Here is a 25,851-nt window from a genome sequence, read left to right on the forward strand (position 1 = left end):
GGATGGAGGGAGAGAGAGAGGGGTATGGAGGGGGGGGAGAGAGAGGGGGAGAGAGAAGGGGGGAGAGAGCGGGAGAGAGAAGGAGAGCGAGAGCCCGAGCGAGCGAGAGGGAGGCCGAGCGAGCGAGAGGGAGGCCGAGCGAGCGAGAGGGAGGCAGAGCGAGCGGGAGACAGAGCGAGCGGGAGACAGAGCGAGCGGGAGACAGAGCGAGAGGGAGACAGAGCGAGCGAGCGAGAGACAGAGCGAGAGAGGGGGCGGTGCGAGAGGGGGGAGGCGGCGCGAGAGGGGGGAGGCGGCGCCAGAAGGGGGGAGGCGGCGCCAGAGGGGGGGAGGCGGCGGGGGAGGCGGCGCGAGGGCGGGGGAGGCGGCGCGAGAGGGGGTGGCGGCGCGAGAGGGGCGAGGCGGCGCGAGGGGGGGGAGGCGGCGCGAGGGGGGGGAGGCGGCGCGAGGGGGGGAGGCGGCGCGAGAGGGGGAGGCGGCGCGAGAGGGGGAGGCGGCGAGAGAGGGGGAGGCGGCGAGAGAGGGGCGAGGCGGCGCGAGAGGGGGAGGCGGCGCGAGCGGGAGGGCGGCGGCGCGAGAGGGGTGGGAGGCGGCGCGAGCGGGAGGGCGGCGGCGCGAGAGGGGGGGGAGGCGGGGCGAGAGGGGGGGAGGCGGGGCGAGAGAGGGACAGAGAGCAATGATTAGGTCTGGTGCCCTCTATTACCATTACGAACTGATCGTGTCTCTGACCCCCACTCTCCCCACCAGATGATCGGCCTCACCTTGTCCTGATCTTTGACTTCCGTCCAGATGTTGGCCATTCCGCTCCGCAACACCAGCTGCACCTCGAAGATCTGGAGACCTGGAGGTTAAATCGGTAGTTAGAACAGGTTAACTTATTAAAACCGGCCCCGTACAGTTCTGAGACCGAGAGGAGCGCACCTGGAGGGAGCACAGCGACAGCAGAGCAGTTGAAAGGAGCGGCAGCAACTCAACAGAGGCAGTTTTTTGAAAAAGTGAGGTCAGTGTAAAAAAAAAAGTGACATCACAAGGGAAGGAGCTGATTGGTGAGTGTATTTTTGTCAATAGTTTCTGCTGGGTTAGTTCTTCGTCTATTAAATAGAGGCATGGCAGGGCAGCTCAGTCCTGTGGAATGCACATCCTGTGCCATGTGGAAAATCCTGGACACCTCCCGTGGGCTGGTTGACCACATGTGCGGGAAGTGTCTCCAGCTACAGCAGCTCGAGCACCGGGTTTCGGAGCTTGAGCAGCGGCTGCAGTCACTGCGGCGTATCCGCGAGGCTGAGAGTTACGTGGATAGCACGTTTCAGGAAGTGGTCACCCCGCAGCTTAAGAATGTGCAGAGAGAGGGAATGGGTGACCATCAGACAGAAGAGGAGGACCAGGCAGGTAGTGCAGGAGTCCCCGGAGTGCATCTCACTCTCCAACCAGTATTCTGTTCTGAGTACTGGTGAGGGCGATGGTTCCTCTGGGGAATGCAGCCAGAGTCAAGTCCACGGCATCACGGGTGGCTCAGCTGCACGGGGGGGGGGGGTGGGGGTGGGGGGAGGAAAAAGAGTGGAAGAGCAATAGTGGTAGGGGATTCAATAGTTAGGGGAGCAGACAGGCGTTTCTGCAGCGGTAGACGTGACTCCAGGATGGTATGTTGCCTCCCTGGTGCCAGGGTCAGGTATGTCAATGAGCGGCTGCAGGACATTCTGAGGGGGGAAGGTGAACAGCCAGAGGTCGTTGTCCATATCGGTATCAACGACATAGGCAGAAAGAGGGATGAGGTCCTGCAGGCAGAGTTTAGGGAGCTATGAGAGAGATTAAAAAGCAGGACCTCAAAGGTAGTAATCTACTCCCTGTGCCACGTGCTAGTGAGTACAGGATTAGGAGGATGGAACAGATGAATGCGTGGCTGGAGAGATGGTGGCATTGGGAACGTTTCTGGGGAAGGTGGGACCTGTACAAGCTGGACGGGTTACACAATATTATCGCCGGGAGGTTTGTTAGTGCTCTTGGGGAGGGTTTAAAATAACTTGGCAGGGTGATGGGCACCAGCATATAGGAGTAGAAAAGAGGAATAAGGTGTGAGTGTGTTGGATAGTACTAGATAAGAAAGTAGAACTAGAGGCAGAAGTAGTACCATATTAGATAGGAGCAGACTCAGAAAGACCACGAAAAATTCAAAAATGGGTTTGGAATGCATGTATATAAACGCACAAAGTGTGGTGAATAAGGTTGGTGAGCTACAAGCACAATTAGCCGTGTGGCAATAACGGAAGCGTGGCTTAAAAACGGTGAGGACTGGGCACTTAATATTGAAGGGTACAAGGTGTTCAGAAAAGATAGGGAAAGAAAAAAGGGAGGATGTTCTTGAGGGAACAAGGACAGAATCCATTTAGTTAGAGTTGAGGAGCAAAAAAGGTATGATCATGCTATTGGGGGTATTCTACAGGCCTCCAAATAGTGAGAGGGAGGTAGAGGAGCAAATCTGCAGGGAAATCGCAGAGATATGCAAGAGCTATAGAGTAGTGATATTGGGGGACTTTAATTACCCAAATATCGATTGGGATAATGCTAGGGTAAAGGGAAAGGAGGGAGAGGAATTTCTGAAATGTGTTCAGGAGAATTTCCTTGACCAATATGTTTTTGGTCCAATTAGGAAGGAGGCATTGCTGGAACTGGTGCTGGAGAATGAGGTGGACCAAGTCAACCAAGTGTCTGTGGGAGTACACTTGGGTACGAGTGATCATCGTATCATAAGATTTAGATTAGCAATGGAGAGGAGCAAGGAACAATCTAGAGTGGAACTTCTAAACTGGAACAGGGCTAACTTCAATGGGATGCAAAAGCATCTTGCCAGGATCAAATGGAACCAAAGACTGACAGGAAAAATTTTAACGGAACAATGGGTGATCTTTAAGGAAAAGATGTTCCAAGTACAGGCTAGGTACATTCCAACACGAGGGAAGGGTAAGGGAACCAAAGCAAGGGCTCCTTGGATAATGAGAGAGATAGAGAAGATGATGAAACAAAAAAAGAGGGTGTATGATGAATGTCAGGTGAATTCTTCAAGGGAGAACCAGACCAAATACAATAAGATGAGAGGGGATGTGAAGATGAAAATAAGATTGGCAAAGAGAGAATATGAGAGTAGAATGGCGGTTAATATAAAAGGGAACCCAACAATCTTCTACCGGCATGTAAACAGTAAGCAGGTTGCAAGAGGCGGGGTGGGGCCTATTAGAGACAAAGAAGGTGATATATGCTTAGAGACGTAGGGCAAGGCTAGAATACTCAATGAGTACTTTGTATCGGTGTTTACTAAGGAGGTGGATGCTGATAAAATATCAGTAGAAGTGGAAAACGTAGAAGCAATGGAAGTGATGAAAATTGATAGACAGGACGTACTAGAAAGGCTGGGTATGCTTAGAGTGGACAAGTCTTCTGGTCCAGATGGCTTGCATCCCAGATTGCTAAGGGAATTGGGGGAGGAGATAGCGGAAGGGCTTGCCATAATTTTCTTATCTTCCCTAGATGCGGGGGAGGTGCCTGAGGATTGGAAAGTGGCAAATGTGACACCATTGTTCAAGAAAGGGTGTAAGGACAATCCCAGTAACTACAGGCCAGTCAGTTTAACATCAGTGGTGGGTAAAGTTTTAGAAACAATAATCAAGGAAAACATTAACAGGCATTTGGAGAGGTTTAAGCTAATTAAGGAGAGCCAACACAGGTTTGTAAAAGGAAGATCGTGTTTGACCAATCTAATTGAATTTTTTGATGAAGTAACAGGGAGGATTGATGAAGGGAATGCAATGGATGTTGTCTATATGGATTTTCAGAAGGCGTTTGACAAAGTACCACATAGAAGGCTGGTTAACAAAATTGAGGCTCATGGAATAGGTGGGTCAGTGGCAGCTTGGATAAGGAATTGGCTTAAGGACAGAAAACAGCGAGTTGTGGTAAATGGCTGTTTTTTAGACTGGAGGATGGTAGAGATGGTGTTCCCCAAGGGTCAGTGCTGGGGTCACTGCTTTATATATAAATGACCTGGATATTGGAATACAGAGTAGAATTTCTAAATTTGCCGATGACACCAAACTCAGGGGTGTGGCAAACAGTGATGATATCATCAATCGACTGCAACAGGACATAGAAAGCCTAGTAGAATGGGCAGACAAGTGGTAGATGGATTTTAATACAGCAAAGTGTGAGGTGAAACATTTTGGCAGAAGGAACAGTGAGAGGCAACATACACTTAATGGCACAGTTTTAAAGAGTGTGCAGGGACAGAGGGACCAGGGAGTTAATGTGCATAGGTCCCTGAAGGTGGCAGGACATATTGAGAGAGTGGTTAACAAAGCATATCGGATCTTGGGCTTCATAAATAGAGGTATTGAGTACAAAAGTAGAGAAGTTATGCTGAAACTTTATAAAGAGCTGGTTAGGCCACAACTGGAGTATTGCATCCAGTTCTGGTCAGCACACTTTAAGAAGGATGTGAAGGCCATTGAGAAGGTGCAGAGGAGATTTACCAGAATGGTTCCGGGGATGGGGGATCTTAGCTACAAGGACAGGTTGGAGAAGCTGGATTTGTTTTCATCAGAGCAAAGGAGGTTGAGGGGTGATTTGATAGAGGTGTACAAGATTATGACGGGTTTGAATAGTCTTGATGGGGAAAGGCTGTTCCCACTAGTTGATGGTACAAGGACATCATTTTCCAATCCTCTCTGGCTTCAGGTGTAGTGCTGGAGGACTGGGAATGTGGCACCCTTGTTAAAAAAGGGAGAAAAGGATAGACTGAATAATTACAGGTCAGTCAGCCTAACCTCAGTGGTGGAAAAATTATTGGAAAGAATTCTGAAGGACAGGATAAATCTTCATTTAGAAAGACATGGATTAATCAAGGATAGTCAGCACGGTTTGTTAAGGGAAGGTCGTGTTTGACAAAATTGATTGAATTTTTTGAGGAGGTAACAAGGAGGGTAGATGAGGGTAGTGCGTTTGATGTAGTGTATATGGACTTTAGCAAGGCTTTTGATAAGGTTCCACATGGAAGGCTGGTCACGAAGTTAAAAACCCATGGGATCCAGGGCAAAGTGTCAAGTTGGATTCAAAACTGGCTCGGAGGCAGGAAGCAGAGGGTAATGGTTTGGGTGTCCGTAAGGGTGACCCCGAGCTTCCGGTCGCCTGTCATTTTAATTCAACGCTCCATTCCCACTCGGACCTCACCGTCCTTGGCCTCTTGTATTGTTCCACGGAAGCTCAACGTAAACTCGAGGAACAGCACCTCATCTTCCGATTAGGCACTCTGCAGCCTTCCGGACTCAATATCGAGTTCAACAATTTCAGATCATAACCTCGGCCCCTATTTCATTTTTTCTTGTAATTTTTCCACTCCTTTCCCCCTCCCCCCCCCCCCATTTTCCTTTTGTTTCGCTCTCACACCTGGCAGCTATCCTTTGCCCTGCCAGTACACTTTACACCCAACCTCAGCCTATTACCATCTCGTCTAGCTTCTAACACCTTTTATTCTCTTTTTTACTTCTTTTGTCCAATCGCAGCCCTGCCTCCGATCTATCTTTTCTTTCCAGTTTTGAAGAAGGGTTCGACCCAAAACGTCAACTCAAATTTCTGTCCACGGATGTTGCCTGACCTGCTGAGTTTTTCCAGCATTTTCTGTTGTTGTTTCGGATTTCCAACATCTGCAGTATTTTGCTATCGTAATGGCTGATGGGTGTTTTTGTGACTGGAAGGCTGTTTCCAGTGGGGTTCCGCAGGGCTCAGTACTAGGTCCCTTGCTTTTTGTGGTATATATCAATCATCTAGACTTGAATATTGGGGGTATGATTAAGAAGTTTGCAGATGATACGAAAATCGGCTGTGTGGTTGATACTGAAGAAGGAAGCTGAAGACTGCAGGAAGATATCAATAAATTGGCCAGGTGGGCAGAACAGTGGCAAATTGAATTCAATCCGGAGAAATGTGAGGTAATGTATTTGGGGAGGGCCAACAAGGAAAGGGAATACACATTAAATGGTAGGACACCGAGTAGTGTAGAGGAACAAAGGGACCTTGGAGTGCATGTCCACAGATCCCTGAAGGTAGCAGGCCAGGTAGATAAGGTGGTTAAAAAGGCATATGGAATGCTTGCCTTTATTAGCCGTGGCATAGAATACAAGAGGGGGGTTATGCTTCAACTGTATAAAATACTAGTTTGGCCTCAGCTAGAGTACTGCATGCAGTTCTGGTCATCACATTACAGGAAAGATGCGATTGCACTAGAGAGGGTACAGAGGAGATTTACAAGGATGTTGCCGGGAGTAGAGAATCTTAGCTATGAGGAAAGACTGGATAGGCTGGGTCTGTTTTCCTTGGAACAGAGGAGGCTGAGGGGAGACCTTATTGAGGTGTATAAAATTATGAGGGGCCTAGATAAAGTGGATAGAGGGGACCTATTTCCCTTAGCAGAGGGGTCAAAAACCAGGGGGCACAGATTTAAAGTAATTGGGGGAAGGTTTAGAGGGGATTTGAGGGGAAATTTCTTCCCCGAGGGTTGTGGGGGTCTGGAACTCACTGCCTGATAGGGTGGTAGAGGCAGGAACACTAACCACATTTAAAAAGTGCTTGGATGTGCACTTGGGATGCTCTAACCTGCAGGGCTATGGACCAAGAGCTGAGAAGTGGGATTAGGCTGTGTAGTGTATGTAACCTTTCCACCTTTAAGAGAACTATTTTAAGGGTTGCACTACTTTATCTTGGCTGCTGTATACTGTAATACCGGCGGTGACCACACTGGTATATAAGTGCTGTGTAATGATTTATTGGGCAGTTCCACCCTGACCTTCAACCAGTAAAGACCTGTTAAAGTTTACTCTTGTGGTCTGTGTAGTAATTCGCAATATAACACACAGACTTAACAGTGGCGACGAGTTCGATCTTACCCTGCGGCAGAGATACATCCAAGGCAGTCTAACGGGCGTCGAGAAGAGGCATCCGCCCTCGTCATTCTGCTGAGAGAAGACTCGGGTCTGCAGAGCAAAGGAAGAAGGAAGAATTCTGACACGAAGCCTTCCATCAGCAACAGGCAGTGATCATCCCTTCTGTCACGGTGGTGGGTAGGCCGATCAGCGATGAGCAGCGAGTCGGCCACGTTGACTGTGAGTAGGGGAGAAAATAAAGAAAGGCGGAGGATATAAGGGCGGAGAACTCGACCACGGCCGGGGAAAAGAGCCGGACAGAAGTCGGGGCCAGAGGCGCTGGGACTGGGGCAGCGTAAGGCACGGAAGCCGCGGTGAATGCAAAACGCAGCCGGTGTGAGAGACCGCAGCGAATGCAAACGCAGCCGGAGTGAGAGACCGGGCTGCAAGCGGGCTGGGAGACGCAACAGCGTCGAGAGCAAGCTCGACCGCGACCAGTGAAAAAGGCCGGGCAGCTACCGAGGCCGCGAGGCGCAGCGACCGGGACAGCGAAAGGCGCGGGAGAAAATAAAACAAAAACACCGCGGAGAGCTCAGCCGCAGCCGGGGGGGGGGGAAAGGACCGGACTGCAAGAGGGGCTGGGAGCCACGAATTGAAAACCGCTGGGGAGGGCGAACGCAGCAATACGGCCAGCGGGAGAGACAGAGCCCGAGCGAGCGAGGGAGACCGAGCGAGGGAGAACGAGACCGAGCGAGCGAGCGAGCGGGAGAGAGGAGACCGAGCGAGCGAGGGGGAACGAGACCGAGCGAGCGAGGGAGAACGAGACCGAGCAAGCGAGGGAGACCGTGCAAGCGAGGGAGACCGAGCGGGAGTGACAAGAGACAGCCAGCGGGGGTGAAAGGCAAGCGCGGAAAACCGCCATTTTAAAAAGGCGGGGAAGAAGACAAGCGCGGGAAACCGCCATTTTAAAAAGGCGGGGAAGAAGACAAGCGCGGGAAACCGCCATATTGTAAAAGAAAAAAAATAAATAATTCTTTTGTCTCTCAAGAAGGTTGCGAAGATGCCTAAGCGTGGTAACATCAACGATTTCGATTCCGATGTTGAAGATTGGGCCACGTATGTAGAACGCATAGAGATATATTGTAAGGCAAATAAAATATCAAATGAAGATAAAGCATTAACCTTACTAAACTCAATGGGTACGAAGACATACGGGCTATTGAAGCATCTTCTATCACCAGCTAAACCGGCGGATCAGACTTTCGCTAATATTGTTGCTGTCCTGAAGGATCATTTGAACCCCACACCGCTGATGTTAGCGGAACGATTTAAATTTTATGCGAGAACGCAACTGAAAGAGGAAAGCAACGCGGAGTACTTAATTGAACTGCGTAAGCTAGCGAAATACTGTCAGTTTGGGGAAGGACTGACAGAGGCACTGAGAGACAAATTCGTGTGCGGATTGTCGAAAGAAGGAACACAAAAGCGGCTACTTGAAGAGAATGATCTTACACTTGATAAGGCTGTCTCTATTGCAGCATCGCACGAAGCCGCAGTGAGAGGCACTGCGGAAATGCAGCTGAAGGCAGCGGTACTCAGCGTAGATCAAATGGCTTTGGGTACAACGAAATGTTATCGTTGTGGGAAGACAACACACGATCAGAACCAATGCTGGTTTAAAAACCAGGAATGTAGAAAATGTGGCAAGCTTGGTCACATAGCTAAAGTATGCCGGTCAGGAAAGAAGACCAGCAACAAAAAGTCACCGCAGGAAAAGTGCAGCAAAGTACACAAGGTGGCTGAGAAGAGTTCGGATGAACAGAATTCGGATTCAGACTCCAACAACAAGGAACTGGGTAGTCTAAGAATTCACAATGTGAGTAAGGAAGCTGACCGACAAACTATCTGGGTCACACTGCAGCTAGCAGGAGTGACGGTCATGAATAAGCAAGATTACAAAAGGTTATTCACACATATTCCCCTACGGGATACGGAGATAGTATTAAAGACATACACGGGGCAAAAAGTATATCCCATCGGGAAGATAAAAGTCAAGGTGAGACACAAGGGCAAAGAGCTGCAGCGGTGGCAGGCAGCGAGAGGCGGGACCTGCGGGAGACTCGGCAGCGGCAAGCTACAAAAGGCGGCAGCGAGGCCAGGAGAGGCCTCAGAGCAGCGGCGGCAGGCAGCGAGAGGCGGGACCTGCGGGAGACTCGGCGGCGGCGAGCTACAAAAGGCGGCAGCGAGGCCAGGAGAGGCCTCAGAGCAGCGGCGGCAGGCAGCGAGAGGCGGGACCTGCGGGAGACTCGGCGGCGGCGAGCTACAAAAGACGGCAGCGAGGCCAGGAGAGGCCTCAGAGCAGCGGCGGCAGGCAGCGAGAGGCGGGACCTGCGGGAGACTCGGCGGCAGCGAGCTACAAAAGGCGGCAGCGAGGCCAGGAGAGGCCTCAGAGCAGCGGCGGCAGGCAGCGAGAGGCGGGACCTGCGGGAGACTCGGTGGCGGCGAGCTACAAAAGGCGGCAGCGAGGCCAGGAGAGGCCTACCAAACTCCAGTCTGCGAGCTCGGTAGTTGCAGAGAGGTAAAAAGTAATCAGGGTGTGACGTCACCAGGGAGCAGGTAAGTGATTGGTTGGTGAGTATTTCTCTCTTTTCATTACAAGCTTGAATTCTGTGGTGTTAAATTTCTAGGGGCTCTGTTGTGGTGAGGACAGTTGGTAAATAAAGCGCCCTAGAGTATACCTGTAACTGGGGTATTGAATAAATTTTTAGATTAATTAAAGGAGTAAGTCATGGCAGGAGAGCTCAGACCCGTGTTCTGCTCCTCCTGCACTATGTGGGAAATCAGGGACACTGCCAGTGTCCCTGGCGACCATGTGTGCGGGAAATTCATCCAGCTGCAGCTACTTGTAGACCGCATTGTGGCGCTCGAGCTGCGGGTGGATGAATTTTGGAGCATACGCGATGCTGAGAGGCTCGTGGATAGCACATTTAGCGAGTTGTTCACGCCTCAGGGTAGGGCAGCACAGGGGGTGACCATCAGGCGGAGCAACAAAGGCAGGCAGGTAGTGCAGGGAACCCCTGCGGACATCCCCCTTTCAAACAAGTATACCGCTTTGGATACTGTTGAGGGGGATGACTCACCAGGGGAAGGCAGCAGCAGCCAACTTCCTGGCACTGGCGGTGCTCCTGCTGCCCAGGAAGGGGGGAAAAAGAGTGGGAGAGCAATAGTGGTAGGGGATTCTATAGTAAGGGGAACAGATAGGCGTTTCTGTGGCCGTAGGCGTGAATCCAGGATGGTTTGTTGCCTCCCTGGTGCCAGGGTCAAGGATGTCACTGAGCGGCTGCAGGGCATTCTGGAGGGGGAGGGTGAACAGCCAGTGGTCGTGGTCCACATTGGTACCAACGACATAGGTAAAAAGAGGGATGAGGTCCTGCAGCAAGAATTTAGGGAGCTAGGTGAAGGATTAAAGAGCAGGACCTCAAAGGTTGTAATCTCTGAATTACTCCCGGTGCCACGTGCTAGTAAGTATAGGAATCGGAAGATAGAACAGATGAATGCGTGGCTAAAGGGATGGTGCAGGGGGGAGGGCTTTAGTTTCCTGGATCACTGGGTCTGCTTCTGGGAAAGGTGGGACTTGTACAAGTCGGACGGTTTACACCTGAACCAGAGGGGAACCAATATCCTTGCGGGGAGGTTTGCTAGCACTGCTGGGGGGGGTTTAAACTAACTTGGCAGGGGGATGGGGTACAGAGTGGAGCTATAGTAGGGGGTGATTTACAGCCAAATACAGAGGGAAAAACAAGTCAGCTGGGAAGGCAAAGCAAATATGTGAAGGCAAAAGAGAATATGGCAGGGCTGGAAGGCATTTATTTTAATGCAAGGAGTCTTGCAAATAAGGTGGATGAACTGAAGTTGTTGTTGAACACATGGGAGTACGATATTGTTGCTATCACGGAGACATGGTTGAGGGAGGGTCAGGACTGGCAGCTCAATATTCCGGGGTATAGAATCTTCAGGCGAGACAGAGGGGGGTGTAAAAGGGGAGGGGGTGTTGCAATATTAATTAAGGAGTCAATTACTGCTGTAAGGAGGGATGATATATTAGCGGGTTCCTCTAATGAGGCCATATGGGTAGAACTTAAAAACAAAAAGGGGGCAAGCACTTTGCTGGGAGTGTACTATAGGCCCCCAAACAGTCAGGGGGAGATAGAGGAACAGATATGTAGGCAAATCTCAGAAAAGTGCGAAAATAATAGGGTAATAATAGTGGGGGATTTCAACTTCCCCAATATAAATTGGGATAGTCAGAGTGTGAAAGGCTTAGAGGGTGCAGAATTCTTAAAGTGCATCCAGGAGAGCTTTTTGAGCCAACATGTAGAAAGTCCTACAAGAGAGGGGGCGGTACTGGACCTAATTCTGGGGAATGTAGCCGGGCAAGTGGTGGAAGTGTCAGTAGGAGAGCATTTTGGTGACAGTGACCACAATTCGGTGAGATTTAAGGTGGTCATGGAAAAAGACAAAGACGGCCCGGAAATAAGGGTTCTAAATTGGGGGAAGGCCGATTTTAATATGATAAGGCAGGATCTGGCCAAATTGGACTGGGAGCAGCTACTTATAGGAAAATCCGCATCAAAACAGTGGGAGACTTTCAGAAGGGAAATAGAGAGAGTACAACGCCAACATGTTCCTGTAAAGGTCAAGGGTGGGACCAACAAGCAAAGGGAACCTTGGATGACAAGGGATATACAAAAATGCATTAGAAATAAAAGGGGGGCTTTTGGCAGTTACAAAAGACTAAAGACGGAAGAAGCCCTAGAGGAGTATAAAAAATGCAGGGGCATACTTAAAAAAGAAATTAGGAGGGCGAGGAGGGGCCATGAAATAACACTGGCGAGCAAAATAAAGGAAAATCCTAAGATGTTTTATAAGTATATTAAGGGCAAGAGGATAACCAGGGAAAGGGTAGGGCCCATTAGGGACCAAAGTGGCAATCTGTGTGTAGAGCCAGATGATGTAGGCGGGGTTTTAAATGAATTTTTTGCATCTGTGTTCACTATGGAGAAAGACGATGCAGACATAGAAATCGGGCAAGGGGGCTGTGACATACTTGAACATATTAGCATCGAGAGGGAGGAGGTGCGAGCGGTTTTAGCAGGCCAAAAAGTGGATAAATCCCCAGGCCCGGACGAGATGTATCCCAGGCTGCTGTGGGAGGCAAAGGAGGAGATTGCAGGGGCTCTGACACAAATTTTCAGAACCTCTCTGGCCACAGGGGATGTACCAGAGGACTGGAGAACAGCTAACGTAGTACCATTATTCAAGAAGGGTAGCAGGGATAAACCAGGGAATTACAGGCCAGTGAGCCTAACATCTGTGGTAGGGAAATTATTGGAAAAAATTCTGAGGGACAAAATTAGTCTCCACTTGGAGAGGCAAGGATTAATCGGGGATAGTCAGCATGGCTTTGTCAAGGGTAAATCATGTCTGACAAATCTGATTGAATTTTTCGAGGGGGTGACTAGGTGTGTGGATGAGGGAAATGCTGTGGATGTGGTTTACATGGACTTCAGTAAAGCTTTTGACAAAGTCCCGCATAGGAGACTGGTCAAGAAGGTAAGAGCCCATGGGATCCAGGGTGCCTTGGCGCGTTGGATCCTAAACTGGCTGAGTGGCAGGAGGCAGAGGGTGATGGTCGAAGGTTGCTTTTGTGACTGGAAGCCTGTGTCCAGTGGGGTACCTCAGGGATCGGTGCTGGGTCCCTTGCTGTTTGTGATCTACATAAATGATTTGGATGAGAATGTAAAAGGTATGATCAGTAAGTTCGCAGATGACACGAAAATTGGTGGGGTGGTAAATTGTGAGGAGGAAAGCCTCAGGCTACAGGACGATATAAACGGGTTGGTCAGATGGGCGGAAAAGTGGCAAATGGAATTTAACCCTGAAAAGTGCGAGGTGATGCATTTTGGACGGACAAATAAGGCAAGGGAATACACAATGAGTGGTAGGACCCTAGGAAGTACAGAGGGTCAGAGGGACCTTGGTGTACATGTACATAGATCCCTGAAGACAGCGGAACAGGTAGATAAGGTGGTTAAAAAGGCATATGGGATACTTGCCTTCATTAGCCGAGGCATAGAATATAAGAACAGGGGGGTTATGATGGAGCTGTACAAAACGCTGGTGAGGCCACAGCTGGAGTACTGTGTGCAGTTCTGGTCGCCTCACTATAGGAAGGATGTGATTGCTTTGGAGAGGGTGCAGAGAAGATTCACCAGGATGTTACCTGGGATGGAGCGCCTCAGCTATGAAGAGAGGCTGGACAGGCTGGGGTTGTTTTCCTTGGAGCAAAGAAGGCTGAGGGGGGACCTGATTGAGATGTACAAAATGATGAGGGGCATAGATAGGGTAGATAAAGAGGAACTTTTCCCCTTAGTAGGGGGGTCAATAACAAGGGGGCATAGATTCAGGGTAAGGGGCAGGAGATTTAGAGGGGATTTGAGGAGGAACTTTTTCACCCAGAGGGTGGTTGGAATGTGGAACTCAATGCCTGAAAGGGTGGTAGAGGCAGGAACCCTCACAACATTCAAGAAGCATTTGGATGAGCACTTGAAATGCCATTGCATACAAGGCTATGGACCAAATGCTGGAAAATGGGATTAGACTGGACAGGGATGGATGGGCGGCGCAGACACGATGGGCCGAAGGGCCTCTTTCTGTGCTGTAAAACTCTATGACTATGACTCTATGACAAGGGCAAAGAGCACCAAGGAATGGACATATATGTACTGCCTGAGGGAGGTCCACCACTTCTGGGACGGGAGTGGATCAGGAAAATAAATATGGACTGGCACCCCCTAAAAGCAATGACGGGAAGTCCAGAAAATGAGCGGGAAGTCCTGAGGTGTCCAACGTGCAACAAAGTCTACAAACAAAGGGTGAAAAACCTGTTTCAGAAGCACGTGCTGCAGTGCAGAAACCAGACTTCACAGGAGGATGGTGACGGGTACAAAGCCCAGGATAATGATTCAAACAAAAGGAGGTACCCCCGACGCAGTGCCCGGGCCCGCTCAACTACATTTTTCGGGTTGACTCCCTGTTATGGTGGCAAGTCATATGGTGAAGAGGATTTTCCATTCTACCGAGATCCTTCGGGGAAGAAAAGAGGAGAGCAGTCAACTCAAGGGCAGGTGGACGGAGCCGATGATCCAAGCACGTCTTCTGACGAGGCTATGGAATACTACTACAACTTCACCAGAACTGTCATCACATCCGATCGCGAGGGAAGACTCGAGCCGTGCAGTTTCTTTGACGGCGAGGAAGATTGCCGCCTACCCAGGATCAGCTCAGACTCTGGAACTGATGATGGTAAGATCAGCCCATGTGCAAAAGACAAGTCTAAAATGGACTTGCAGACTAATGATGGAAAAACGAAGGAGTGCATAAATGCTTCAGAAGAGAACGAAGTATCAGAACAGAATTCCACTGAACAACAACAACATAGTTTGACAGAGAATTCTGAGTCTGTCCAGTCTACAGACATGCACATTTCTGAGGAACACCGGGCTCGAACTCAACTCAATTTCAAATTACAACAGCAATTAGAACAAATGATTCGCCGTTTTGAGCAAGAGATGAATGCAAAGAAAAAGTTCTTTGACACAGAGTTGGAGAATCTGGGAAGACAGCAGAAGCAGCTGATTGAGAAAATGGAACAGGAACACACAAACCGTCTGCGCGATGAGGCCAAACGAATCAAAGCTGAGCAAGAAAGGGAATATGTCAAATTCATCGATCAGTTGAAAGCTAAGAAGAAAGAGCACCCTTTTGTGAGCAGTGTCAGCAGTAATAAGCCACTCAGGGAAGTGGTGGCAGAGGCAAAAACTGAAGATGCTGCAGAGATCAAGTTTGTTGCTGAAAGCGCTACTTCCAGAGCTTTGCTTCGAATTAAAGAATTGCCAGTTAAAATTGTGAAACCCTTGAGAGAGAAGATTGGCATGGAGAAACATTGTGTCATTTTCGAATGCAAGGTTTCCAGGCCAAATGCTGCTGTCAAGTGGTATTACAAAGACAAAGAGATTCATCCCAGTAATAAATATGAGATTGTGGGTGAAGATGTGTACAGGAAGCTCGTTATTAATAATGTCGCTTTTGAAGATGAAGGCAACTACATGTGCGATGCCATAGATGACCAAAGCACAGCAAAGTTATATGTAGAAGAGCAATCAATTGCCATCATTAAACCCATATGTGATGTGGAAGTGACAAAGCCAAGTGACGCCATTCTTGAGTGTGAGCTTTCAGTTGCTGACGTGAAGCCTCCAAAATGGATACTAAATGGTGAAATTCTTCATGCTTCTGAAGATGTGGACATTGAGCATCGTGGCACTATTCATCGTCTCACTCTGAAACAAACAACTTGTAAGATGACCGGCTTGCTGCAGTTTATCGCAGGGAAATCAAAATCTGAGGCGAGGCTGACTATTAAAGAGCCTCCGTCAAAGGGAGTCCACGAACTACAGAACATTACAGTGGAAGAGAAGCATTCTGCTACTTTGAGCTGTCACGCACGTGGTCCCCCCGAACTGAGCCAAATCAGTCTGGAAGCAGAAAAACTTCCCAAGGTACTCGAGCCTTTAGAAGTCAACAATGCTGGTTCTGAAGTTACGAAAATTCAAGCTAAGTCCAGTGAAGGACTATTAAATAAGTCACCCCAGCAACAAGAACCTACTACACCACCGAAAACTACTACACCACCGAGGCGTTATCCGGACCGAGTCAGGAGGCGCAGGAGGCGCCGCCTCAGAGACTGAATCTGTGAACTGTTTTTACATGAAGTTGTGTATATATGTTATGACGTTGTGTTTAATGGGGAATATATACGATTAAGCTAAAAAGGGAGGATTGTAGTGTATGTAACCGTTCCACCTTTAAGAGAACTATTTTAAGGGTTGCACTACTTTATCTTGGCTGCTGTATACTGTAATACCGGCGGTGACCACACCAGTATATAAGTGCTGTGTAATGATTTATTGGGCAGTTCCGCCCTGACCTTCAACCAGTAAAGACCTGTTAAAGTTTACTCTTGTGGTCTGTGTAGTAATTCGCAATATAACACACAGACTTAACAGGCTGGATAGCTCTTTGTTGGCTGGCGCAGACACGATGGGCCAAAATGGCCTCCTTCCGTGCTGTAACTTTCTATGATTCTATGTGCAGAGCAGGAACGACCCAGGCTCCATCCACGGCCTGTGTTGAGTTAGCTCCCTCCGCTCTTCTTCCAATAGTGGCCGTGGGATCCTTTACGTCCACCCGAGAGGGCAAACGGGGCCTGGGTTTAACATCTCATTCAGAAGACAGTACTGCCCCGCCGAAGGTGCGGCGCTCCCTCATTACTGCCTCTCCGACAGGGCAGCGATCCCTCATTACTGCCTCTCCGACAGGGCAGCGCTCCCTCAGTACTTGCTCCTCGGACAGTGGGGCGCTCCCTCAGTACTGCCCCTCCGACAGTGCAGTGCTCCGAGTACTGCCCCTCCGACAGTGCACCGCTCCCTCAGTACTGCCCCTCCGACAGTGCAGCGCTCCCTCAGCACTGTCCCTGTGACAGTGCGGCACTCCCTCAGTACTGCCCCTCCGACAGTGCGGCACTCCCTCAGTACTGCCCCACCGACAGTGCAGTGCTCCGAGTACTGCCCCGTGACAGTGCACCGCTCCCTCAGTACTGCACCTCCGACAGTGCGCCGCTCCCTCAGTACTGCCCCTCCGACAGTGCGCCGCTCCCTTAGTACTGGCCCTGCGACACTCCTTCAGTGCTGCCCCTCCGACAGTGCGGTGCTCCCTCAGTACTGCCCCTCCGACAGTGCAGTGCTCCCTCAGTACTGCCCCTCCGACAGTGCGGCGCTCCCTCAGTACTGCCTCTCCGACAGGGCAACGCTCCCTCAGTACTGCCCCTCCGACAGTGCAGTGCTCCCTCAGTACTGCCCGTGACAGTGCAGCGCTCCCTCAGTACTGCCCGTGACTGTGTAGCGCTCCCTCAGTCCTGCCCGTGACTGTGCAGCGCTCCCTCAGTACTGCCCCTCCGACAGTGCATTGCTCCCTCAGCACTGTCCCTGTGATAGTGCGGCACATCCCTCAGTACTGCCCCTCCGACAGTGCGGCACTCCCTCAGTACTGCCCCTCTGACAATGCAGCGCTCCCTCAGTACTGCCCCTCCGACAGTGCAGCGCTCCCTCTGTACTGCCCCTGTGACAGTGCGGCACTCCCTCAGTACTGCCCCTCCGACAGTGCGACATTCCCTCAGTACTTCCCGTGACAGTGTGGCACACCCTCACTACTGCACCTCCGACAGTGCAGCGCTCCCTCAGTACTGCCCCTCCGACAGTGCAGCGCTCCCTCAGTACTGCCCCTCCGACAGTGCGGCTCTCCCTCAGTACTGCCCCTCCGACAGTGCAGCGCTCCCTCAGTACTGCCCGTGACAGTGCAGCGCTCCCTCAGTACTGCCCGTGACTGTGTAGCGCTCCCTCAGTACTGCCCCTCCGACAGTGCAGCGCTCCCTCAGTACTGCCCCTCCGAAATTGCAGCACTCCCTCAGTACTGCCCCTCCGACAGTGCGGCTCTCCCTCAGTACTGCCCCTGCGACAGTGCGGCGCTCCCTCAGTACTGCACTTCTGACAGTGCTGCGCTCCCTCAGTACTACCTCTGTGACTGTGCATCGCTCCCTCAGTACTGCCCCTCCGACAGTGCAACGCTCCCTCAGTACTGCACTTCTGACAGTGCAGTGCTCCTTCAGTACTGCCCCTCCGACAGTGCAGCGCTCCCTCAGTACTGTCCCTGTGATAGTGCGGCACATCCCTCAGTACTGCCCCTCCGACATTGCGGCACTCCCTCAGTACTCATAGAGTCATAGAGTTTTACAGCACAGAAAGAGGCCCTTCGGCCCATCGTGTCTGCGCCGCCCATCCATCCCTGTCCAGTCTAATCCCATTTTCCAGCATTTGGTCCATAGCCTTGTATGCAATGGCATTTCAAGTGCTCATCCAAATGCTTCTTGAATGTTGTGAGGGTTCCTGCCTCTACCACCCTTTCAGGCATTGAGTTCCACATTCCAACCACCCTCTGGGTGAAAAAGTTCCTCCTCAAATCCCCTCTAAATCTCCTGCCCCTTACCCTGAATCTATGCCCCCTTGTTATTGACCCCCCCACTAAGGGGAAAAGTTCCTCTTTATCTACCCTATCTATGCCCCTCATCATTTTGTACACCGTGCGGCACTACCTCAGTACTGCCCCTCCGACAGTGCGGCACTCCCTCAGTACTGCCCCTCCGACAGTGCGGCACTCCCTCAGTACTGCCCCACCGACAGTGCAGCGCTCCCCGAGTACTGCCCCGTGACAGTGCATCGCTCCCTCAGTACTGCACCTCCGACAGTGCGCCGCTCCCTTAGTACTGCCCCTGCGACAGTGCAGCGCTTCCTCAGTACTGCCCCTCCGACAGTGTGGCACTCCCTCAGTACTGCCCCTCCGACAGTGCGGCACTCCCTCAGTACTGCCTCTCCAACAGTGCAGCACTCCCTCAGTACTGCCCCTCCGACAGTGCGGCACTCCCTCAGTACTGCCTCTCCGACAGTGCAGCAGACCCTCAGTACTGCCCCTCCGACAGTGCAGCAAGTGGTGCGCTTACCTCCCAGGCTGGAGAGAGTGAGTGAGTCCCCCTCCCGAGCATGTACGACCCATTCCGAAACCTCAGCAATTGTTATCTTCAACAGATCTTTCACGAGAGAACTGGAACACAAATTATGAAGTGATACATTACATACACAGGATTACACAGGATATATTACATAGGACATTCAGACAAATAAGTCCATGCCGGCATTTATGCTCCACACGAGCCTCCTCCTGTCACAGACAGAGAGAGAGACGCAGAGAGTGTCACAGAGAGAAACAGAGAGCGAGAGAGAGACCGAGACAGACAGAGTGAGAGAGGGACAAAGAGAGAATTACATAGGATATATGGCCCAGAAACAGGCCATTCAGCCCAACCAGCCAATGCTGGCGTTTATGCTCCACTCGAGCCTCCTCCCGTCTTTCCTCATCTAACTCTATCAGCGTAACCCTCTATTCCCTTCTGCCTCATATGTTTGTCCAGTCTCCCCTTAAATGCATCTGTACTATTCGCTTCAACCACTCCCTGTGGTAGCGAGTTCCACATTCTCACCACTCTCTGGGTAAAGAAGTTTCTTCTGAATTCCCTATTGGATTTCCTGGTGACTATCTTATATTGATGGTCTCTAGTTATACTCTTCCCCACAAGTGGAAACATTCTCTCTGTAGCCATTCTATAATGTTAAAGACCTCTATTAGGTCACCCCTCAGCCTTTTTTCAAGAGAAAAGAGACCCAGCCTGTCCATCCTTTCCTGATATATATACCCTCGCATTTCTGGTATCATCCTTGTAAATCTTCTCTGCACCTTCTCCAGTGCCTCTATATCCTTTTTATAATATGGCAACCAGAACTGCATGCAGTACTCCAAGTGTGGTCTAACTAAGTTTCGAAACAAGTTTAGCATAACTTCCCTACTTTTCAATTCAATCCCTCCAGAAATAAACCCGTGTGCTTGGTTTGCTATTTTTATGGCCTTGCTAACCTGTGTTGCAACTTTTAGTGATTTGTGTATCTGTACTCCCAGATCCCTTTGTTCCTCTACCCCACCTAGACTTGCACCCTCCAAGTGATAAGCGGCCTCCTTATTCTTCCAACCAAAATGTAATACCTCACATTTGTCTGTGTTGAATTATTTGCCTATTCTGTAAGTTTACTAATGTCCTCCTGTAATTTGTTGCAGTTCTCCGCAGTATTGACTATACCCCCCAATTTGGTGTCATCCGCAAAATTAGAAATTGTGTTTTTAATTCCAAAGTCTAAATCGTTAATGTAAATTGTGAACAGCAGTGGTCCCAGCACTGATCCTTGTGGAACACCACTACCCACCTCCTGCCACTGTGAATAGCTACCCTTTACCACTACTCTCTGCTTTCAGTCCTGAAGCCAGCCAGCAATCCATTCTCCTTCTTGTCCCCTGACTCCGCATTCTCTGACCTTGTTCATCAGTCTATTATGGGGTACCTTATCGAAGGCCTTTTAAAAATCTAGATAAATTACATCTACTGCATTACCATTGTCTACTCTCTGTTACCTCTTCAAAAAATCCATGCGGACTATTCATTATTACTGTATATTGTTGGTTTCTAGATGTTCTTCCATTTTCTCCTTTAGTATAGATTCCATTATTTTTCTACCACCGATGTTAAGCTGACTGGTCTATAATTCCCTGAACATGTTCTATCCCCCTTCTTAAATATTGGAATTATGTTAGATATCCGCCAGTCCTCTGGCACTACACGTGTTCTAACAAATTATTAAATATGTGGAGTAATGCCATTGTGAATAAAGAAAGATCTTGCATTTCGACAGCACGATTCACCACCACATGATGTCTCACAGCACTTTAGAGCCAATGAAGTACCTTTTTTGAAGTGTTGAAATGTCGGAAACGTAGTAGCCAATTTGCGCACAGCAAGCTCCCACAAACAGCAATCTGATGATGAGCAGATAATCTTGCGTTTTTAGTGTTGGTTGAGTGATAAATACTGCAGTGCAGCGCTCCCTCAGTACTGCCCCTCCGCCAGTGCAACTCTTCCTCCGAACTGCTCCTCCGACAGTGCAGCACACCCTCAGTACTGCCTCCCAACAGTGCAGCATACCCTCAGTACCGCCCCTCCGAAAGTGCAGCGCTCCCTCAGTAATGCTCCCCCGAAAGTGCGGCGCTCCCTCAATAATGCTCCTCCGGCAGTGCAGCGTTCCCTCAGTACTGCCCCGCTGACAGTGCAGCGCTCCCTCAGTACTGCCCCTCCGACAGTGCAGCGCTCCCTCAGTACTGCCCCTCCGACAGTGTATCGTTCCCTCAGTACTGCCCCTCCGACAGTGCAGCGCTCCCTCAGTACTACCCCTCCCACAGTGCAGCACACCCCCAGTACTGCCTCCCAACAGTGCAGCACACCCTCAGTACTGCTCCCCGACAGTGCAGCGCTCCCTCAGTAATGCCCCCCGACAGTGCAGCGCTCCGCTCCCTCAGTACTGCCCTCCGACAGTGCAGCGCTCCCTCAGTACTGCCCCCCGACAGTGCGGTGCTACCTCAGTACTGACCCTCTGACAGTGCAGCGCTCCACGAGTACTGCCTCCTCGACAGTGCAGCGCTCCCTCAGTACTGACCTTCCGACAGTGCAGTGTCCCTCAGTACTGCCCCTCCGACAATGCAGCGTTCCCTCAGTAATGCTCCCCCGAAAGTGCGGCACTCCCTAAGTAATGCTCCTCCGGCAGTGCAGCGTTCCCTCAGTACTGCCCCTCCGACAGTGCAGCGCTCCCTCAGTACTGCCCCTCCCACAGTGCAGCGCTCCCTCAGTACTGCCGATCCGATAGTGCGGCGCTCCCTCAGTATTGCCCCCCCGACAATGCAGCGCTTTCTCAGTACTGACCCTCCGACGCTCCCTCAGTACTGCCCCCCCGACAGTGCGGCAGTCCCTCAGTACTGACCCTCCGACAGTGCAGCACACCCTCAGTACTGACCCTCCGACAGTGCGGCACTCCCTCAGTACTGATCCTCCGACAGTGCACTGCTCCCTCAGTACTGACCCTCCAACAGTGCAGCACTCCCTAAGTACAGCCCCTCCCACAGTGCGGCACTCCCTCAGTAATGCTCCTCCGACAGTGCAGCGTTCCCTCAGTACTGCCCCTCCAACAGTGCAGCGCTCCCTCCGTACTGCCCTTCGACAGTGCAGCGCTCCCTCAGTACTGCCCCTCTGACAGTGCAGCGCTCCCTCAGCACTGCCCCTCCGACAATGCAGCACTTCCTCAGTACAGCCTCTTCGACAGTGCGGCGCTCATTCAGTACTGCCCCTCCGACAGTGCGGCACTCCCTCAGTACTGCCCCTCCGACAGTGCGGCACTCCCTCAGTAATGCTCCTCCGACAGTGCAGCGTTCCCTCAGTACTGCCCCTCCGACAGTGCAGCGCTCCCTCCGTACTGCCCTTCGACAGTGCAGCACTCCCTCAGCACTGCCCCTCTGACAGTGCAGCACTTCCTCAGTACTGCCCCTCCAGCAGTGCAGCACTTCCTCAGTACTGCCCCTCCAGCAGTGCAGCGCTCATTCAGTACTGCCCCTCTGACAGTGCGGCACTCCCTCAGTACTGCCCCTCCGACATTGCGGCGCTCCCTCAGTACTGCCCCCCCTCAGTACTGTCCCTCCGGCAGTGCAGCGCTCCTTCAGTACTGCCCCCCCTCAGTACTGTCCCTCCGACAGTGCAGCGCTCCTTCAGTACTGCCCCCCCCTCAGTACTGCCCCTCCGACAGTGCAGCGCTCATTCAGTACTGCCCCTCCGACAGTGCAGCGCTCATTCAGTACTGCCCCCCACCGACAGTGCGGCGCTCCCTCAGTACTACCCCCCACCGACAGTGCGGCGCTCCCTCAGTACTGCACTGTACTGCCAGCCTAATTTTTTGTGCTTAAGTCTCTGGAGTAGGGCTCGAATCCATAGCCTTCTGACTCAGAGGTGAGAGTGCGGCCCACTGATCCACAGCTGAATGATGAGAGGCAATACAAACAAAATGGTACAATTTTGAAGTGCGCAGGAACAAAGAGACCTGGGGAACTTGATCGTGTAAGAAATAGGAGCAGGAGTCAGCCATACGGCCCCTCGAGCCTGCTTCGCCAGTCAATGTCATGGCTGATCTTCGGCCTCAACTCCACTTTCCTGAACTATCTCCATATCCCTTGATTCCCTTAATATTCAAAAATGTATCGCTCTTTGTCTTGAATATATTCAACGACTGAGCATCCACAGCGCTCTGGGGTAGAGAATTCCAAAGATTCACCACCCTCTGAGTGAAGACATTTCTCTTCAGTCATAGGGGCCTAAATTCGGTTGATTTGCACCTCCCGTTCCAATTTTTACCCCATAGAATCTTAGGGGGAGAAATTCAGTATCGCCCTGTTTGGGGTGCAATTATCGGCTGTGCGCAAAGTTTAGCGCCTGGCGCTAATTATCGCCTCCGACTTTAAACTTGGCTTCTATCGCCCCTGGAGGTGATTGGAGCGCTAAATCAGGCGCTACACACCTCTCTTAAGGCGCGAAGGCTGAGGAGCGAGGCGCTACTTCAGAGCGCGGGCGAAGTTCATGTGATGTCAGTCAGCAATGGAACACAGACACACTGGCGCCGGCCAGTTCTTAAAGCAGAGGGTCGATCTTGCTCTCCATCCACACCCTGCTCATTGCAGCCTTGAATCTCGGCCTGAAGAGACCTGTACATGAATTCTGATGGAAAGAACAATGGAGCGAACCAGGGAAAGAGCTCAGAGTGCAGCCCCCACAGTCTCTTCTAAATCGATGCAAGGAAGGTCAAATCAAAATGAACCTGCAAAGTGCTGCTCAGTACCCAAAACTCCTTCACACAGCGTTGAATCTCTCCAGAAGTCTCTCTCTCTCTCTCTCAGAATGCGTGGTGCAAAAATATCACCGACAAAAAAAGGCAGGAAGCGGTCGCCTTTAAATAGCGCTCCCCCAGTCCCTTCCCGACTGCAAACCGCTCCCGTCAACCTGTCGTTGCTCGCGGCAGGCGGTAAGGCAAGGGGTGCCACTCAATATCCGGTCCGGGCGTTGCACGCTCCACTGACATCAAAATCTGCAGGCGCAGGAGATTGTGGCGGTAGTGTTTAGCAATGCCGCAAAATGTCTGGTCAATTTTGCGAGCGCTGCAAACATCGCCGCGCCCAGGCGCTAGTTGCTTTGCAACCCATAACGGGAGGTGCAAAGCAACCAAATTTTCCCCCTTAAGAGTCATAACGGCACAGAAGGAGGCCATTCGGCCCATCGAGTCTGTGCCAGCTCTCTGCAGAGCAATCCAGTCAGTCCCATTCCCCCGCTCTATCCCCATAGCCCTGCAAGTTTATTTCCCTCAAGTGTCTATCCAGTCTCCCCTTGAAAACATTGAGTGTCTCCGCTTCCACCACTTCTGTCGGCAGCAAGTTCCAGGTCATCACCACTCGCTGTGTAAAAAAGTTTTCCCTCTCATCCCCCCTCAGATCACATCTTGCCCAAAACCTTAAATCTGTGTCCCCTAGTCCTTGTACCATCAACTAGTGGGAACAGCCTTTCCCCATCTAGCCTATCCACACCTGTCATAATCTTGTACACCTCTATCAAATCACCCCTCAACCTCCTTTGCTGTAATGAAAACAAATCCAGCTTCTCCAACTTGTCCTTGTAGCTAAGATCCCCCCATCCCCGGAACCATTCTAGTAAATCTCCTCTGCACCCTCTCAAGGGCCTTCACATCCTTCCTAAAGTGTGGTGACCAGAACTGGATGCAATACTCCAGTTGTGGCCTAACCAGTGCTTTATAAAGGTTCAGCATAACTTCTCTACTTTTAGAGTCATAGACTCAGAGTTATTCAGCACAGAAAGAGGCGCCGGCCATCAAGCCCTATCTATTCTAATCCCATTTTCCAGCACTTGGTCCGTAGCCTTGTATGCTATGGCGTTTCAAGTGCTCATCTAAATGCTTCTTGAATGTTGTGAGGGTTCCTGCCTCTACCACCCTTTCAGGCAGTGAGTGCCAGATTCCAACCACACTCTGGGTGAAAAAGTTTTTCCTCAAATCCTCTCTAAACCTCCTGCCCCTTAACTTGAAACTATGCCCCCTGGTTATTGACCCCTCTACAAAGGGGAAAAGTTCCTTTCTATCTACCTCCCTCATAATTTTGTACACCTCAATCAGGTCCCCCCTCAGCCTTCTCTGCTCCAAGGAAAACAACCCTAGCCTAGCAAGTCTCTCTTCATAGCTGAAGCGCTCCAGCCCAGGTAACATCCTGGTGAATCTCCTCTGCACCCTCTCCAATGTAATCACATCCTTCCTATAGTGTGGCGACCAGAACAGCACACAGTATTCCAGCTGTGGCCTAACTAGCGTTTTGTACAGCTCCATCATAACCTCCCTGCTCTTATATTCTATGCCTCGGCTAATGAAGGCAAGTATCCCATATGCCTTCTTAACCGCCTTATCTACCTGTCCTGCTGCCTTCAGGGATCTATGTACATGCACACCAAGGTCCCTCTGATCCTCTGTCCTTCCTAGGGTCCTACCATTCATTGTGTATTCCCTTGCCTTGTTAGTCCTCCCAAAATGCATCACCACACACTTTTCAGGGTTAAATTCCATTTGCCACTGTTCTGCCCATCTGACCAATCCATCTATATCGTCCTGTAGCCTGAGGCTTCCCTCCTCGCTATTTACCACTCCACCAATTTTCATGTCATCTGCGAACTTACTGATCATACAGAATCACAGAAACCCCACAGTGCAGATAGAGGCCATTTCGGCCCATCGAGCCTGCACCGACACATATCCCACCCGATCCCCGTAACCCCTACACCAACACATATCCCACCCTATCCCCGTAACCCCACGTATTTAATCCCCCTAACACTAAGGGTCAATTTATCATAGCCAATCAACCTAACCCGCACATCTTTGGACTGTGGGAGGAAACCCACGCAAACACGGGGAGAATGTGCAAACTCCACACAGACAGTCGCCCGAGGCCGGATTCGAACCCGGGTCCCTGGCGCTGTGAGGCAACAGTGTTAACCACTATGCCACCTCCTACATTCATATCTAAATCATTAATGTACACTACAAACAGCAAGGGACCTAGCACCGATCCCTGCAGTACACCACTGGACACAGGCTTCCAGTCACAAAAACAACCTTCGACCATCACCCTCTGCCTCCTGCCACTAAGCCAATTTTGGATCCAATGTGCCAAATTGCCCTGGATCCCATGGGCTCTTACCTTCTTGACCAGTCTCCCATGCGGGACTTTGTCAAAAGCCTTA

The 25,851-nt window shown here is 50.9% G+C and overlaps 1 protein-coding gene across 2 annotated transcripts in view; it reads right to left on the reverse strand.

Annotated features, from left to right (window-relative positions):
• Positions 1-25,851, reverse strand: part of LOC147113740 (poly(A)-specific ribonuclease PNLDC1-like) — a 292,736-nt gene that overhangs the window by 136,408 nt on the left and 130,477 nt on the right. For both annotated transcript variants that reach the window (XM_085995053.1, XM_085995052.1), the window contains exons 7-8: positions 18,580-18,680; positions 762-841 (exon numbers count right to left, since the gene is read on the reverse strand). In XM_085995053.1, the coding sequence (XP_085851179.1) occupies positions 762-841; positions 18,580-18,680 (181 nt within the window). The remainder of the gene's footprint in view (positions 1-761; positions 842-18,579; positions 18,681-25,851) is intronic.

This window comes from Somniosus microcephalus, chromosome 8 (assembly GCF_052327205.1).
Source record: "Somniosus microcephalus isolate GS21.2 chromosome 8, FLI_Smic_1.0, whole genome shotgun sequence".
In the NCBI taxonomy this organism is placed as follows: Eukaryota; Metazoa; Chordata; class Chondrichthyes; order Squaliformes; family Somniosidae; genus Somniosus; species Somniosus microcephalus.